This window comes from Carassius auratus, unplaced genomic scaffold (genome assembly GCF_003368295.1).
Source record: "Carassius auratus strain Wakin unplaced genomic scaffold, ASM336829v1 scaf_tig00216747, whole genome shotgun sequence".
Taxonomy (NCBI): Eukaryota; Metazoa; Chordata; class Actinopteri; order Cypriniformes; family Cyprinidae; genus Carassius; species Carassius auratus.
Genome location: NW_020528719.1, coordinates 1 through 17,003, shown reverse-complemented (window position 1 = coordinate 17,003; position 17,003 = coordinate 1). Strand labels below are relative to the sequence as shown.

The 17,003-nt window shown below is 36.7% G+C and overlaps 1 protein-coding gene across 1 annotated transcript in view; it reads left to right on the top strand.

Moving 5' to 3' along the window:
• The window catches only part of LOC113098937 (potassium voltage-gated channel subfamily H member 8-like), a 32,908-nt gene extending 21,929 nt beyond the window's left edge, over positions 1-10,979 (top strand). The window contains exons 8-10 of the mRNA XM_026263986.1: positions 1,029-1,228; positions 2,610-2,859; positions 10,464-10,979. Of these exons, the coding sequence (XP_026119771.1) occupies positions 1,029-1,228; positions 2,610-2,859; positions 10,464-10,705 (692 nt within the window). The 3' untranslated portion in view covers positions 10,706-10,979. The remainder of the gene's footprint in view (positions 1-1,028; positions 1,229-2,609; positions 2,860-10,463) is intronic.
• Positions 10,980-17,003: the final 6,024 nt, after the last annotated feature.

Sequence of the window (17,003 nt, the reverse complement as noted above, 5' to 3'; positions counted from 1 at the left end):
TTTGGTAAATAAGAAAATAATACTAATGGTCAGTGAAAGAACAGCTTTACATTTGGAAATTGTTAATCAGCCTTTTAAGTGCCTCTATTTATGAAAGGAAGTATAAAATTCATGTGGCAACCACTGCTCAAATAATTTGGTATTGGATAATCTGATGATGTTTGAGTTCATATCTGTTGCACAGTTTGAAACCACAATGAAATAAGAATAAAGAAAAAATGTCTCCATAAAATTTCACTCCTGTCTTGTAGAGACAATTCAGCAAAATAACTAATTTGTACTTCCAACAGGAATAAGGTGGTTGAAACAGGTATTATTAGATTTTAATATTTCTGTTGCCCTATTTCACCTAATTTGAAGATTTTCACGGATTTCATCGCAAAGCACATCCAAGCACTCAAAAGGCACATAACCCAGGTGCAGCCACTTATGATGAGCACAGTTCTTGAACAGAAGAGCGGCATGCAATTTCCGCAACAATTTGTGTAGACTTCAATTAGCACTCCATGAGTACTCTCCAATCCTTCTTGATTGTTTACACTCATGTTGGCAAAGCTCACAATGTTAAACAAATAAAAGATGATACAGAGTTTGGTGGAGTGAAAAGAGTTGCATTGAACATAATGTATGCAGAGGACACTAAACTGAAAAGGACTTGCATTGCAAATCATTAGCATGCATTCCACTCACTCTGAGATCAAGCAATAGAAAGAAAAGAGGCTGGAGCAAGATGTTAAAACTGATCCACTTCTCACTAAATAACTAAACATTCACTCCTGATAAAATCTGAATGCATTCTCTCTCTTCATTTGAATGCATGCTGATGTACAACATAGAAGGAAAGTCCATCATTGCAACGGAACAATGGTTTTACAGTTTGCTAGCTGGGTGTGACTAAATTGCTAGGAAGCAACTGCCTGATAAAAAAGTGATTAGCCTACCGGAGATGCATGTTAAGACCATGTGTAAACGACTTGCTTTCTCTCAGTAATTCACCTGGAATGATTGTTTGTTGTGTTTTTCTCTAGCACTCATGCACGCTGCGGTCTTCGGTAATGTGACGGCCATTATCCAAAGGATGTACTCACGCCGCTCGCTCTATCACACTCGTACCAAAGACCTCAAAGATTTCATCCGCGTGCATCGACTTCCCAAGGCCCTTGCGCAGCGCATGCTGGAGTGCTTTCAGACGACATGGTCTGTCAACAATGGCATCGATGTCAGTGAGGTAGTACTTTTACATGTTCTTTCAATAATTTGTGTGCACAAATGAATGAATTGTCAAAACAATTTCACAATTTATAAATCATGTGCAAACAATTGTACTGAAGGTGCTGATGATATGCTCAGTTATGTCGGGCTTATATATGCTGTTCTAATCTGCTCGTTGAACACTTGGTGGGTTTTCCTGGTTTCTTGATGCTGAGAGGATCAGTAGCCCTGACACTTGTTGAACTTCCCCTTTTCATAAGTAGTGTAGCTTCTTTCTCATTTTCTCTAGCGGTCAGTTAACATTCAGAAACTTCAACCTCAGGATGTCAAACGATTGTATGATTTGATTCATTTTCAGTTATTTTTCTTTTGGGTTGCGATTTTCTATTTTCTAGCAATAGCCATTAGATAAAATGAATCAAAATGAAGTATATAGAATTCAATGAATATGAAATTAGATTTTTTAAGGAATGTTATTGTTATATGACATAGACGTGTAATGTATTTAGAATGTGCCTCTTCTGAGGTACAAACATTTAACTCAGTACCTCTTTTCATGGGAAAAAATAATATGTAATTAAAATTCTAACTGTTTGACTTGCTCTGGCCAAAATCCTATTGATCCTATTTTGATAGTAAAATCATAATTATTGAGTACAGAGTAGCATGTTATTTTAAAAATACATTATTGACCTGCTAATTGGCAAAATTCATTCAATATTCCATGATCCAGGAGAACATGTTTTTAACATTTACAGGCAATGCATTTTGCATTCATCATTTCTCTATGCTGGATCTCCCATTAACCCGTAGCCTTACAGGTCAAAATATAGGAAATCTGATAAGCTCTTGTAATGAAACATTATGCTAATAGTATTACATTTGTGTAATTGTAGCTCCTTTTCTTTACAACAGTTGAGTCCAATCTGCGTTGCTAATTAATGGCCTTCTTGCTATCACTGGTGTGATTTGATGCATCTGTCTAAGATTAAAGTGTATTATCCTTTTTTATTCGCATTTCACTTCACCATGCTCCCTATCTCTCATTCTGTTTCATAATCACTCATATCTTTTACCATTTGATTTATTTTCTCTTTCCATTCACCTCTCATCCATAATTCTGATCTGCTCATAAACAAGGGATTTCATCTTACACTCACAATGCATTTAATTAGCCCAATTCAAAACACTAGTTACATAACTCATAAATGTCTCTTCTCTTTGATATCAGTATCACCTTCCATTAAAGTCTAAGTAGAAGACTGATCTACAGTTTCTTTGCAGCACTTGTTTCCTTGACAATCAACCCTAAATAGAAAGTTTGTATGGTTTTCAAGCATGAGAAGTAAAAGTAAGTGCAAGTACTTCAACTAAAAGATCTCTTTGTCCTCTCCCAGCTTCTGAAGGACTTCCCAGATGAACTGCGGGCTGACATTGCCATGCACCTGAATAAAGAGCTGCTCCAGCTGCCTCTGTTTGAATCGGCCAGTCGAGGGTGTTTGCGCTCGCTGTCGCTCATCATCAAAACCTCTTTCTGTGCTCCAGGAGAGTTCCTCATTCGCCAGGGTGACGCTTTGCAGGCCATCTACTTTGTCTGCTCAGGCTCAATGGAAGTGCTCAAGGACAACACTGTGCTAGCTATACTGGGTAAGATTACACACAAACAGTAGGGTTCAAGAGATCATTTAGGGTCATTTTTCTTAGTCATCCCAATGGGAAAAGTTGTCCAAATTTACCTGAGTTCACCCTACACACACAATCACATTGTATATTGTGTTTTAAACAATTTTTAAACACTACGGCAGCTGGCTTATAAAAACTGATTGCAATTCCATTGGTGCCACTAAAAAAACCCACTTTTATTAGTACTTACCTGATTAAGGTACCCAGATATAATATGTGCTGTTAACTGTGGAAAACTAAAAACAAACAAAACAATTACATTCAGACTCAAAAGTCATTTCTAGCACTATACAGCTCGTGCAAATGCATTTCTGTGTGTCAGTCATGCTGGCTTATTCAGTGGCCCCTATATTACAATTTCACAGCAATTTCAAAGCCCATTTAAATTCCTCCTACCTGTCACTATTAATTGTGCTTCCTGTGTGATATTGAAACAGGCCAATACAATAAAACTGCCCACACGTGCACACACACTATCCATTGATATAGTTGTAAGACATCATAAATGAGCTAAATAATGGCTCTTTTAAAGCACCTTAACACACACACACTTGTTCAATGAATCTCATCCTCCCACTGTAGTTCTTATTGTTTCAGAGGAGGATTCCCATATAATTTTCAAGTCTATTGAACAGTAACTATCCCCCTCCCCCCATTATACACACACACTGTTGGCTCATTGGCTTCATTTTCTCATTACTTGTCTTCCTTTGTTATGCATATTAATGCATATATTATCTGCGAGATTCAGCTACTGTTGATGATGAGGTTATGTGTGGTTTCTCTAATGTGCTTGCAAATACATGACATGCCAAAACATAGTGAGCTGCCTGTCTAAGCAGCTACCTTCTATTTGTGTGGTTACATTTACCATTGTTCAGCGATTTTCACCTGCGGAGAACAGTCATTTCAGTCTGAATCTGTGCAGTCAGGAGATTCACGTTAAAAGTTTCCCCCACACAGATTTGACTTGTATTCAAGTTGGTAACACAAATTCACACTCACCAATAGAATGCTGTTTTGTTTAATGACTTTTGTGTTCATGCATTGCTACACTATTGACAATGGACCTTTTTGCTACAAAATTACACTGATATTTTGCTTATGTGTGACCACATCTTTAAGGGATGGTTCACCCAGAAATGGAAATTGTGTCTTTAATTACTCACCCTCATGCCATTCCAAACCTGTTAGACCTTCGTTCATCTTTGGAACACAAATTAAGATATTTTTGAGAGCTTTCTGACTATTTTAACGATGTCCTTACTATGTTTCTGTGCCTTGACTGTGGTAGTTCCCTTGCTGTCTATGCAGGGTCATACAGTAGATGAACGAAGGTTTTATGGGTTTGGAATGACATGAGGGTGAGTAATTAATTAAAAATAAAATTAAATAAAATTAAATAAAATGCAATTTATATAATATTACCATGAACTGTACAGGCCCAATATATGCAATATTATTAACACCGAAACACTCAAAGCACACAGGAGGCTCGTCGACTCACACACAGTCTGAGATATTTAAATTTAGCATGTTAATAAGCTAACAAAACAATACTAGTATAGCATAGAACATAAAAAATACATACCACACACCCACATTGGGTAAAATACTCAATTTTGCTTGGATTAAACATTTGTGTTATGTATCATTTCCAAATGAATGAAATGAAACATTTATACAGTAAGCTTTGTTTCTCTAAACTGGTATGACAACTTGTAAAGGATCTGTGGATATGTGCATTTAAATATGTCCAAAACAGCATATCTTAGAAGGCAGCGTACTTTTCAGCTTGCAAATATCCCTTCAAATGCTTTCTAAGTATAGATAGCTCTCTGGGATTTTTATAACAGCATCTGATACCTACAAAGTCTTAATTTTCCCCATTGGCTATATTGCATTTGACCAGTTGTCTAACCTAAGAACATTTTTACCTAGAACTGGTATAGATATGTATCCTGCATCCTGACATTACCTTATACTTTCATGCCGGAAGAGACATTAGCAATCCAGCTCACATGTACCTGTAATTACATGGAGTATGTTATTGCCATTCCATCTGTCGTCCCCAAACTTACATTTATATTCCTTACATACTCTCCACTCTACACTTATATGAAGAAAAATATTGACATATACACAGAAATCTGATGCACATAGTAATTTTCAGGAAAATATAGTGTAGCCACTCAAATTAGAGTCAAGCACTGAACTGTTTTTCTTTTGTGTAAATCTCTGGAAATGTGTGAATCTCTCTATGCACAGCATTAGAAAAGGTCAGTGCTTTTTATGGTATTGTAGAGCTTAATGAGCTCGGCAGGCAGCCCAGATGTGAAACCCAGTATTCATTAGAATTCATGATTTTATGACCTATATTGTGTCCTTCGGCGAGACACTTAGCCTTGTGGTTACTGCATTAACTGCCCTGCAAGTTACTTTTGATGACAAATAACAATAGAATCATAGATAACTTCCATGTAAATGTATTCTTTCTTCTTTTAATCACATGATCTTGTACAGCATACCATAAGGACATCTACTAGATAAATACTCAACATGTTAATGAGGCAGAAATGCAATGACACCTGAGCCACTTGTCACACTTTTCAAGTGAATATTTCTTCATATTTGAAAGGTAGTTGTTTTGTGTACAAAGAAATATTGTACATTTCACCTATTACTGTCCAGAAAAGAAAAAAAGAATATATAAAGAATATATCTTTGGTTTTGAGACTTTAATGCACCATAAGCTTATAACACTCCAAAGAGAAAGGACAAATTGAAATTGCATCATACTTAACACGTGTTGGGCCAAAGTTAATCTTTCATATATTGAGACTGATTTGAGAATAATGCATTTCAAATAGCAAGATTATGAAACATCAAAATGAAAAAAGTACCATAGCAAAATATCACAAAAATATTCTAACCGATGACTGTCTATTTTTAACTAGATATTTGAAGCCATCGTGACAACTAAGCCCAGTCTAAATTAAAATTGTCTGATTTTATTAACAAAAAGTCTGTGCCTCGTGTGTAATGACATATATGAATTAATGAAATATAAATCAAAAGATAAATGTATGGTAGCCACAACAGATACATACATTAGGAATTAATAACCTTTAGAGCTATTCCTAATGGCTTATTTTACATAGGACCGTTCAGGGTGTTATGAAGCAGCAATCAGTTCACTTTACAAGCCCATGGATAATAATAATATGAACAACAGGGGAAAAAGAAGTCAATGAAAGAAAAAAATAGAAAAACAAAAGAAAAGCCCGGGTTTTTAATTTAAAATGGAAATCATTGCCATAAACCGAGTCTGTGGATCATTTAATAATAATAATAATAATAATAATAATAATAAACCTCTCTGCTTCATCTGAAAGGATTTATGGGAGCTGTACACAGTACAATGGCCTCCCAAAAACCTTGCTGGGAAGCTTCTAGAAGCACGATAAGAGCAGGCCAAACTGCCTTCAGCTGTTAGCAGAATGAATCTTGATAAACTGCTGGGTTAATGAAGTATCTTCTAACCTAAATGTGAATGATACCTAAAATATAAATGTGTCAATATACACTCACCCTTGTTCCAAAGCTGATGAAACAAAAATATATTGTGGATTAAGAATTGGGCAGAAGATGCAAATGTCAAATGAATATGTATTTTAGATTCAGAGACTGTACACAGTGTTTGTTGCAGCACACAAACACACACAGGAACGGGGAGAACCTCATTCATTTCTTCATAATCCAAGGATTTCTTCATAATCCTTATCTAATGCGACAAACTAGAGTGTATAGGTTCATGTAATGAACAAATGCTGTCTTCTTTAAGATGTATCAATGCAGCGCTGTCACAAACATCATCCATATGCCTTTGAGGGTATTAGGACTGGATTTCAATGAACTCATCCTTTATGTAGTCTCTCTCTGCCTCTTTGTGTTCTTTTAGCTTAGTCACCCAGGACCCTCTTTGCCATAGCGTTTCGTTGTTTGTGTTTTTGTTTTATTTTTTAAACTGCAAGACAGCAGCTGTGACCATAGATGGACTATGAAACTTTTACTGTGTTTTTCTCATTTCATCTGAGCGTGGAGCAGCTGCTCAACACACATCCTCACACTCCCAATTTGAGCCATACCTTTTTTTAAAAAAACATGATTTGTACCGAATTATACAATTTCTAAAGGATTATAAAATTCATACAGTATATGACAAGTGGCCTTAAAAGCTGCTTCATACCAAAGGACAAAAAATAATTCAGATGCTTACAGTTTTCCATCATAAATAAACTATTTGTCATATCCGAACCCCCTCTTGTACAGTGGCTACAGTTAATCTGGAAATAAAGGCTCTCAAAAGGTCACAGTAAGCGATGAGCCAGAGCTCTTACCGAGCTAAAGGTTCCTGTATGTGTGTGTGTGTGTGTGTGTGTGTGTGTGTGTGTATGTGGGTCTCTTTATCTCCAAATGCCTGAACTCTATTGCTCTGATCAAATCAAATATTGGCATGCTGCTAGGCCACATCCACCTCTCTCTCTCAAACACTTAATAATTGATGGTCAATGCATTATTAAAGTGCTTTGACTATTAATACAGGCTGACATATGAAGGTGAGAACCATAGATCTCCACACACATGGACAATAATGTGGAAAATAATGTGGGAGGGATTGAATCAAGGAATGGGCAAAAGACCATGCCATACAGAAGAAATAAAAACAAGACAGACAGAATCTTTCACTCTGCATATTAAAGATGTTCCAAAACCTAGTAAGCTGAATATAATATATTTATTAGCTTCAGAAAAAAGTTTTATGCTCAACAAGGCTGCATTTGTTTGAACAAAAAAATACAGTTAAATCAGTAATATTGTGAGATAATAATACATTTTAATTAAAAAATATATATATTTCAACATTTTATTTATGGGTGTAATGCCCAATCTGAATTGTCAGCCTCCAGTCTTCAGTGTCAAATGTTCCTTCAGAACTTAATATAACATGCTGATTTGAGAACCATTATTATCACAGTTTTCAGGATTCTTTGATTAATTGAGAGTTTAAAAAGAACAGCATTATGCATTATTGCTCAAGAAAAGTATTAATTAAAAAAACAAAAAAACAAACAAATATGTATCCAACCTTTAAGAATGAACTATTATCTCTTGAAAGGAAGAGGAAGAGCAGTGATGTGAATGAATGCACACACACACACACACACACACACACACATATAGCCTGCCTGTGTTCCATTGCACGTCCACTCACTGTCACCGAGAGACTGTTTGGTTCAGTGTTTGGAGGATCTGCGTTTGATGTTGAAAATACACCACCTGCACACACGCAAAGTAATGGCACCTTCCTGTGGCGTTATCGATCTGACAGCTTGACCCGAGGATCCACAGGAGGCTCTGGAGAACACTGGAGAGAGAGAGAGAGAATGAGAGACAAACTGATCGACAGCCAGGAAAACAGAGAGACAGCAGGAGGAAAAGACACCGAGCAAATTGGCAATGGCTGATAAAAAAATGAAAGCTTGAAATGAAAGTGAACGATTAATCAAGACAGATAGCAATAAACACTTATACTTGGATCTAGACCAATACACACACAGACACACAGACACCCAGACGTCTCTGAGCTGCGGTTGGAGTGGGAGTGATTGTCTTAATTAAAGCTGTGATATGAAATGGCTTCCTAGACTCATGTCACCTCGCAATGAGATTACACGTGTTATTGCACTGTAGAATTACAGTCTGTCGAGGCTGTGAGGAGAACAAGAACTGGAGAGAGGAGGAGAAAGCAGATATATAAATCAAGATGGAAGGAAACCAAGAGATGGAGAGAGAGATTCCTGTTAATGTTCTGTCACATGGCTCATGTCAGTGTTGCCTGATGCATTGAACTCTATGGATTGACTGTTAGAATGACTGAAAGCAAGTCAAGCTCTGTAATGTGGTGCTTAAAGTTCAACACTTTCAACTTTGACTCCATTTCCCACTGACCTTTCCAAATGCAGTCAGCAATGACAGATCCTGAGTGATTCATGCGTGCATTTGCATATCTAATGATGTCTTCTAGACACCAAAGCCACAAGAAATATTTACAATATAATCTTGAATGACTCTTTTCATTCATGTATATTAATGGTGTTGTTTTTTTAATTGTATTTTTAAACTAATTTAAATTTTACCAGCAGTTTTTCTTGCTACAATCCTATGCACACTTCCTGCTTTTTGGCATATATAAACCATCATAAAAAAGCAGAAGTATTGTGAATCTTTTAGGTTAGTGGGAAAAGAAGACAAGGGCACACTTTATGTTAAGGTCCAATTCTGACTATTAGCAAACCTTTAACTATAACTTCAATATAAAATAGTCATTGCGACCAAATTGTTTTTACTATTGTGGCACACTATATAAACAAATAGACAAATCAAAAACAATGTGGGGTGGTAATTGATTATAAAAAATAGAAATGCAAACTGAGTGGATGAATGTTTCATGTGAGTGGTTGCTTAAGGAAAAAGGTTGAAACTCATCTGGCCATTGGACAACATTTATTACCCAGCCACCGTTCCGAAGCGCATGCCATAAGAAGTTTTTGTTTGTTTGTCTGTTTGTGATTAAAGATTGTGCACATAAAAAAAAAAAAAAAAATCCATAAAAATATGAGAATAGTCCATTTTAATTGCATGGTCTCAATGGAGGTCACATGTAAACATTTTAGTGAAAATATGGAATCATTGGATCTGCTAACAAATCAATAATTAACAAGAACAGGGAAATGTCAGTTCAGAAGTAAAATGTATGCAATTTTTCTTTATATGTTCTTATTGTTTTGATTGAGAAGTAGTTTTCAAATATAGTTTTGGCAGAATATATGGCAACTTTGCTTGTCAACGTACAGTCATGTTTTTGCTCACATAGAAAAGTAGAAGAGAACAAGAGGTAAAATAGCAACAAAAAGGAGAAATAAGAAAGGAAGGTGCTTTGGCCAGTTGAAGGAAAAATGTAAAACAACCTGCAGCTATTAAGTTTTGCCATGTTATCTCCAAGACAATATAGATAGAGCTCTTGAAAACTGAGAGTACAAACATGCAAAGTCATACACACACATACCTTGCATAATTAGCACACCTGCTTACTTGATGAAAGATGTACATATGGTCTACCACCCATCTCTCTCCCAGCACTGCTGAACTCAGTTGTCTCCAACTGGTCTGCCTTCCCAGAATGCAGTGCTCTGACACTTCAGCACACTTCAGAATTTGTCAGTGCTTTCATAGTCCCTTTGCACCAAACCAGAATATATTTTTAGCCTCTGTGCTCCCTCGTGTGCCCCTCCTGTGTCTCATATTCAAACCTAGAACAAAAAGTTTTTCCTTAGAACTTCAGCATTGATTGACACACTCGGTCTTTGTTTACTTGTCTGAACATGTTCACACAAAAGACTGGAGGGATCTAACATGCATATCCAACTTTAAAAGCATATTATGAATTTTGCATGACAAAGCCTGTGTTAGCCAAAAATTAACTTCTATATGCTTTTCTCAAACAGGAAAGGGGGACCTGATCGGATCGGACTCGCTGACGAAAGAGCAGGTGATAAAGACCAACGCAAACGTGAAAGCACTGACGTATTGTGACCTGCAGTACATCAGCCTAAAGGGACTGCGAGAAGTTCTGCGCCTCTATCCTGAATATGCCCAGAAATTTGTCAGCGAAATTCAGCACGATCTCACCTATAACCTGCGGGAGGGCAGTGGAGCTGACGTGAGTGATGCTTGCAAGCACACATGATGTTTTTTAGGGCAAAGGGTGAAAATCCCAGAGTACACCTTTGATTCTACAGCCTTGACTGTAAAGGTCAAGCGGTGTGTGCATGTGCTTTTTTTAGCCCGAATCATGTGCACTGAGGCAATTACCACAAACATACAGGTCAGGAGTGGATACATCGCCTAGGATCAGATTATCAGTAATGTACGCTTGTGCAGTGGAGCTGATACGAGTCCTATAAATAGATCAATATAGATAGTTCAAACAGAGAAACATGATAATAGTCGCCTTCATGATCAGTTATTATGATTCATATTCTCTGCTGAGTCAGTTTTGTTTCGATTTTTCCTGTAAAATTATTTAGTAGATATCAAAATAGAACATCAAACATTACATACATACAGTTCATACATACAGTTCACCCAGAAATGAAAAGTTGTCATTTAATCGACTAAGATATTCTTAGAAATGTTTGTTTTTGTGTTTTGTTTTGTTTTTGACTGCAGAAGAATAAAAAACGTAATACAGGTTTGGAGGGACATGAAGGTGATAACCGAAATTTCATTTTAGAGTGAACTATTCTCTTTATTGGCATGACATTTATACCTTTTCTTTTTGTGTGAATCCTATTAATAATTGTATACATTTTATAAAGTGCTTTTCTCACAGAATTTAATCCCATTGCTGGTATTACATTTGTGATTTTTCTGTAACTCAGCTAGTACTGAATGACGCTAACAAAGCTCTTAAAAGGACATGTATATATGATCCAGGACCACAAAACCAGTCATAAGTAGCACAGGTATATTTGTAGCAATAGCCAACAGTACATCGTATGGGTCAAAATTATAGATTTTTTTTTAATGCCAAAAATCAGTAGGATATTAAGTAATGATCATGTTCCATTAAGATATTTTGTAAATCTCAAAACTTCATTTTATTAGTAATATGCATTTCTAAGAAGTTCATATGGGCAACTTGAAAGGCGATTTTCTCCCTCTCTCTCTCTCTCTCTATATATATATACTGTACACACAGTTGTATCTTGGACAAATATTTTCCTATCCTAACAAACCATACATCAGTGGAAAACTTTTTTTATTCAGCTTTCAGATGTATAGATATCAGTTTTTAAAAAATTGGCCCTTTTGACTGGTTTTGTGGTCCAGGGTCATATTTATTGTTTTCTTTATTTTGAAACATGCTTCAGTTGTTACATTTGCTGGATTGGTTCACGTCCACAAAGCTATATGTCAAAGTGTTTCAAAATGTGTTTGTGCAAGTCACGTGTGACTTGGTTACATTTTGGAAACAAACAGGTTGGTTGATAGAAAGAAAGAAAGAAAGAAAGAAAGAAAGAAAGAAAGAAAGAAAGAAAGAAAGAAAGAAAGAAAGAAAGACCTGGAAACATGTACAGTCTTAAAAAAAAGGTACTTCACGATGCTTTAGAAGAACCTCTTTTGTCTAAATGGCTTCTTTAATAACAAGGTCAGAAGGTTCTTCAGATTATTCACCTTTTTCATTAACATGGAAGTAAGCCTATGGGCGAGACTTCCGTTTCATTAGCCGCTCTAGGGAAATAACGAGAGGAATAACAACATGCAGTAAACAGTAAAACTGTTTGCACTATAAACCAGTGTGTGCGTAATTAAGATTAAAATGCATTGATATAATAAGGTAAAACACACCAATTTTCAATATCAAGTAGCAAAACAAACTGTTTTGTAGAGCTAAAAATAGCTGGACACGGATGAGACTGGAAGCTAAATGCATAGAATTTACAAATGGAAAATAATATACCAATTTTTACGGGAAAAAAAGGTAAGAAAGAGATGGTTCTTTCAAGAACCTTTGACTGAATGCTTTGTGTAACCAAAAATTTTTATTTTATGGCATCGCTGTGAAGAACCTTTTAAGCACCTTTATTTTTAAGAGCGTAAATACTGTTTGACACTAGCTTCTTCTCCACGACAAGCATATTAGAAACAGAAAGCTGTGAAGCATTGCTTTGTTTACCGTAATAACTGGGGTAACCATTGCATTTATGCTTTTCATGCCGAACATCCAGACTGGTGTGAACTGTCCCTTTTGAAAAAAAAAAAAAAGGTTTGCCAAATTAATTATAAAAAATGCAAGAAAGGTCAATCTGTAACTCTCTATTGCACACCAGTTGTCCAAAGTGAATTTGTGCATGTAGAGTTACTGGTTACTCAATGAATTCATGAGCTGTGCCCTACAGACTGGAGGTATGTGTGTGTAAACCTGCAGTGCCCACATCCACAACCAGCAGAATACAAAATGGATCCCCATCTGCTGTCTTTGGCATCTTTCCTTCCTACTTGCACATTCTCGAAAGTATGTGTCCTGTCCTTTCCCTGACTAAGATAAAGCCCCTCCCCCCCTCATCTTTGGGATGCACATGTATGCCTGCGCACGAGACCGCTCTCTTACACACACACGTTCTCCCAGCCTGAGTGTAACTTGTGAAGACAGGAATAGCAGCAGGCTGCGGTTTGGAGTGTGTGCCGATACTAAGATAGCACAGGGGGAAGGCGGGGACTCCGCGCTCGCTGGGTCCCCCGCGCCTCGAGCTAAGATTGGATCCTGTAAATAAAATAGCTCTGAAACGAGAGGAGCGCGGGGGTGGGGGGTTGAGGTGCCTCTTTTCTCTCCTTTTCACTCTTTCCTGCAGTGCTGCTTCTGCAAGGTGCCACATGCAGCTTTTACTCTAGATATAAGATATCGTTGTGTTTGAGAAGAGAAAGAGAGGGAAGGAATGACGGTTGGTGAAGAGGCAGGTACAAGATACTGTTGCAGCTTTAACCCTACCTCAAACCGCTTTTCAATAGAAGAGATTTATCTGACCTTGACCACCCAGTACACCCTATCAACTGTATAGCAATGCACTCTCAAAACACCTTAGAAACTGCATAGAAATGCCCTGACAACCAGCAACAATAGGCTTGGCATCTCGGCAAGAGACTTTTGCATACGTAAAACACTTCATTTCTTCAGAAAATGTAAAAATCAAGTTGTGTGTGCCATGAAGACATAGCGGATCAGCATCGATGCTCATCACACAACCCCAGAATGCACAAGAATACCAATGAACACACACTGACACATACATTGCACGTAATTGCAGAGCTGGGTGAGAATAGACGTGTGATTATTGGGGAAGCTTCCCTGTTACTGTTCGTCTGTGTGTTTTGCACTAGAGCGGTTGAAGAAAAGGCAATGCCCCTTTTTCTTGTTAGCTGAAAAAAGCTGTGATTGACTGAATTTGGTGGACTCGTGGGACATGGTAAATGCCTGAATAAACAGCTCGTTCTCTGGAGGAGTGGAGGGAAAGAAAGTGAAAACTTCTGTAGAAACACTAATTTAAGCATCTCGCAGACATGCACACAAGCTCCCCTCGTGCCGCTGGAGTCTGTGTTACTAAGATTGGAAGGAGATTGCTAAAATAAATTTCTGCCTTAGGTGGGGTGTGGGGACTGCAGACGGTGCGTGGGGTGTGGAGATCATGAGAAGAAACGGGGGAACAAAACAAGATGGCGAAGAAAGAGAGAGGCAGGGTGCGGAGAATGGGAGGGGGGTTGCAGATAAAGATGGAGAGATTTCAGTCAAATTGAATAGGGGGAGAACAAATCGAGGTATAGGAAGAAAGGGACGAGAAAGACTTTAATTAAGATTTGCTCAAAATATTTTATTATATTTCCTTCTCTTTCCTTCCTGGTTTATGTTAGTATGTAATACAGGGATGCGGGCTGTGTGTGTGTGTTGCTACCCTATAGCGACGGAGTTTGATTGACATAGTCTTTTATGTGTTTTGACAAAACAAAAATAAACAGTGCCGCCTTCTCCTCTCTGCAACCTCTTCTGTAGACCACGGGATAACGGCGCTTGCTGCCATCCTTTTTATGACATTCTAAGAACAAGCAGTGCTGAGAGTTAACAACCAAGAAATCGAAATCAATTTTTAGCTTCTACAAAGAACAGTGTTTTTGTGGGCAAAAACCAATTGAGATTCCTTAATCTGGTACAATGGAAAAAAAATGCAAAGAGTTGAGCTGGAGGTGAGAAACATGTTAGAGAGGAACAAGAAAAATCAACAGGCTGTGTTAGTCTGCCACGCACTGGTCATGACTCTTTACTGCCCATTTTGAAAATAATTATCAGAATTACTTGCTACTGAAAACCCAAGAATTGTTTTATAAAAATAAATTGTTCTTTAATAACTAGATTTGCATTTTTTAGAAGGAAGTGTTTACAAGGGGCACAGTAGAATAGGGTTAATGTTGGAAGTAACCTAGGTTTCAACACAATTCCACAGTTTCATGGCAGTGAAAGTGATTATAGATGGCTAAGTAGATGTAAGATCACAATTTAGCTTGCAAATAAATGCATGTGAGAAGGCCAGTCACTATTCTGTATTCAAACATTGCAGTCAGATTGTAGCCAATTTGAATGTGAACGTTTCATTCAAGATGAAGAATGGAGGATTATAAAACTGTAGAAACATACTGTACAGTATATACACTAACATTTCATGTATTGAAAGAAATTTCTTTATTTGACATTGCGAAATATTATAACTTATTTATTTTAATTTTTTTTATTTACTTCGGTCTTCAATGTAACATTATCTTTCAGAATCATTCTAATTTTCATTCTATCATTTAATCATTCTAGATTAAAAATTTCCCATAGCCTATTACATTTTAAAAATAAAGTAAAGTTTAATGCTACAACAATGGTTAAAAAGATGCCAATAAACACATATTTAAAAATATATCATATTTTATGTTTTTTCCACATTAATTTGGAAATTCGAGTGTTGGAAATTTGGAAATTATGGACAGTTAGTAAATATATTATGCTGATTTGTGATTAATCCTAATTAATAAAAAAAAAAATGTGATTAATTTTATAATTTTTTTAATTGATTGAAACACTTAATGTATAAATAGAAATTATATACTAATTATGTTAATCTTAATATGTGAGATTATTATTATTATTTTATTTTTTTGCACAGTCACTTATCAAATAAATCTGGACATAAACATGGAATATCTATGTGTGTTGAATTATGTTTTAATGAAAGAATCCATAGAGAGATATTAGATTAAAATCAGAATTTCCAGAAAGCGGTGTATAAATATCCAAAATATACATCTCAAAAATACAATTACATCTGAAATTAAAAATAAGTTTAAATTATATTTAAACAAATGATCAGAAATCAGAAAAATTAAGAGGCATGAGCTGAATAATAATAATAATAATAAATGGGATTGGTTGAAAAAGTACAGTGTTACCTTGCAAATACTAGAATTAGTAAAAATAGATCTAAAATAGATTCTAATTTTACCACTTAAACAGACTTCTGCTGATCTAAGGTTTGTGTTATCTACTGCCATTTTCGTACGGACACAAACATAACAATCTGCTCCGTCTCTCTCAGCTGCGACTGGGAAAGCAACGGTGGTCTGGTGAAGAAACTTTCCTGCTATCCGTGAAGATGAGGAGCATGATGAGGAGCAGCACTTAGTATCAAGGGCCTTCACGTTCTCCCCTTCGCCTGACCCGGGCCCTAAGCTCCCCCCTGAGATCGCCTCTTCTCCCCCCTCGCCCCTTCCGCCCTCCGTCAGACCACACGCGACCTGCCACGCTCCAAATCCCTTGTGGGTCAGTTTCAGCAGTGCTCCTCCTGAACTCAGCCCCAGGTACACAAACATCTCACATCATATCCTCAATGAGCTGTTAGCCCTCTGGTGCTCTCATAAGAACTTTACATGATTCATAATATAGAAGTATCCAGCTTCCATGACAACCAATTTGGGTGGAATAGCTGCTTCCTCTACTAATTGGCTCTTCAATTTTATACTCAGAAATCAAGATTTATCTAAAACTTGAATTTAATGAGGAAAAAGTAAAGGAATCCATTTCTATCTAGGCATTTTTATATTACATTATCAATAAAAAGCTTGGAATAATTAAGAATTTATTATGTTATAGCAAGACGTTTCTTTTTAATATATTTTAACATGGAATTAATTCCTGTGAGAGCAAAGCTGAGTATTTAGCAGCCATTACTTCAGCATCACATGATCCTTCAGAAATCATCATGGGAATAAATTACTGTACATGAACAACAGTGCATTTGGTCTGATGTCTCTGCAGGTTTGTGGATGGCATAGAGACAGAAAGCAATTCAAGCTCAACACAAAGGTTTGAGTTCGGTCCCACCCTACTCAGAGCGGTCCTCCATCCCTTTCTCCAGGTACATACACAATTATAAGACAGAATGCGATTTCTG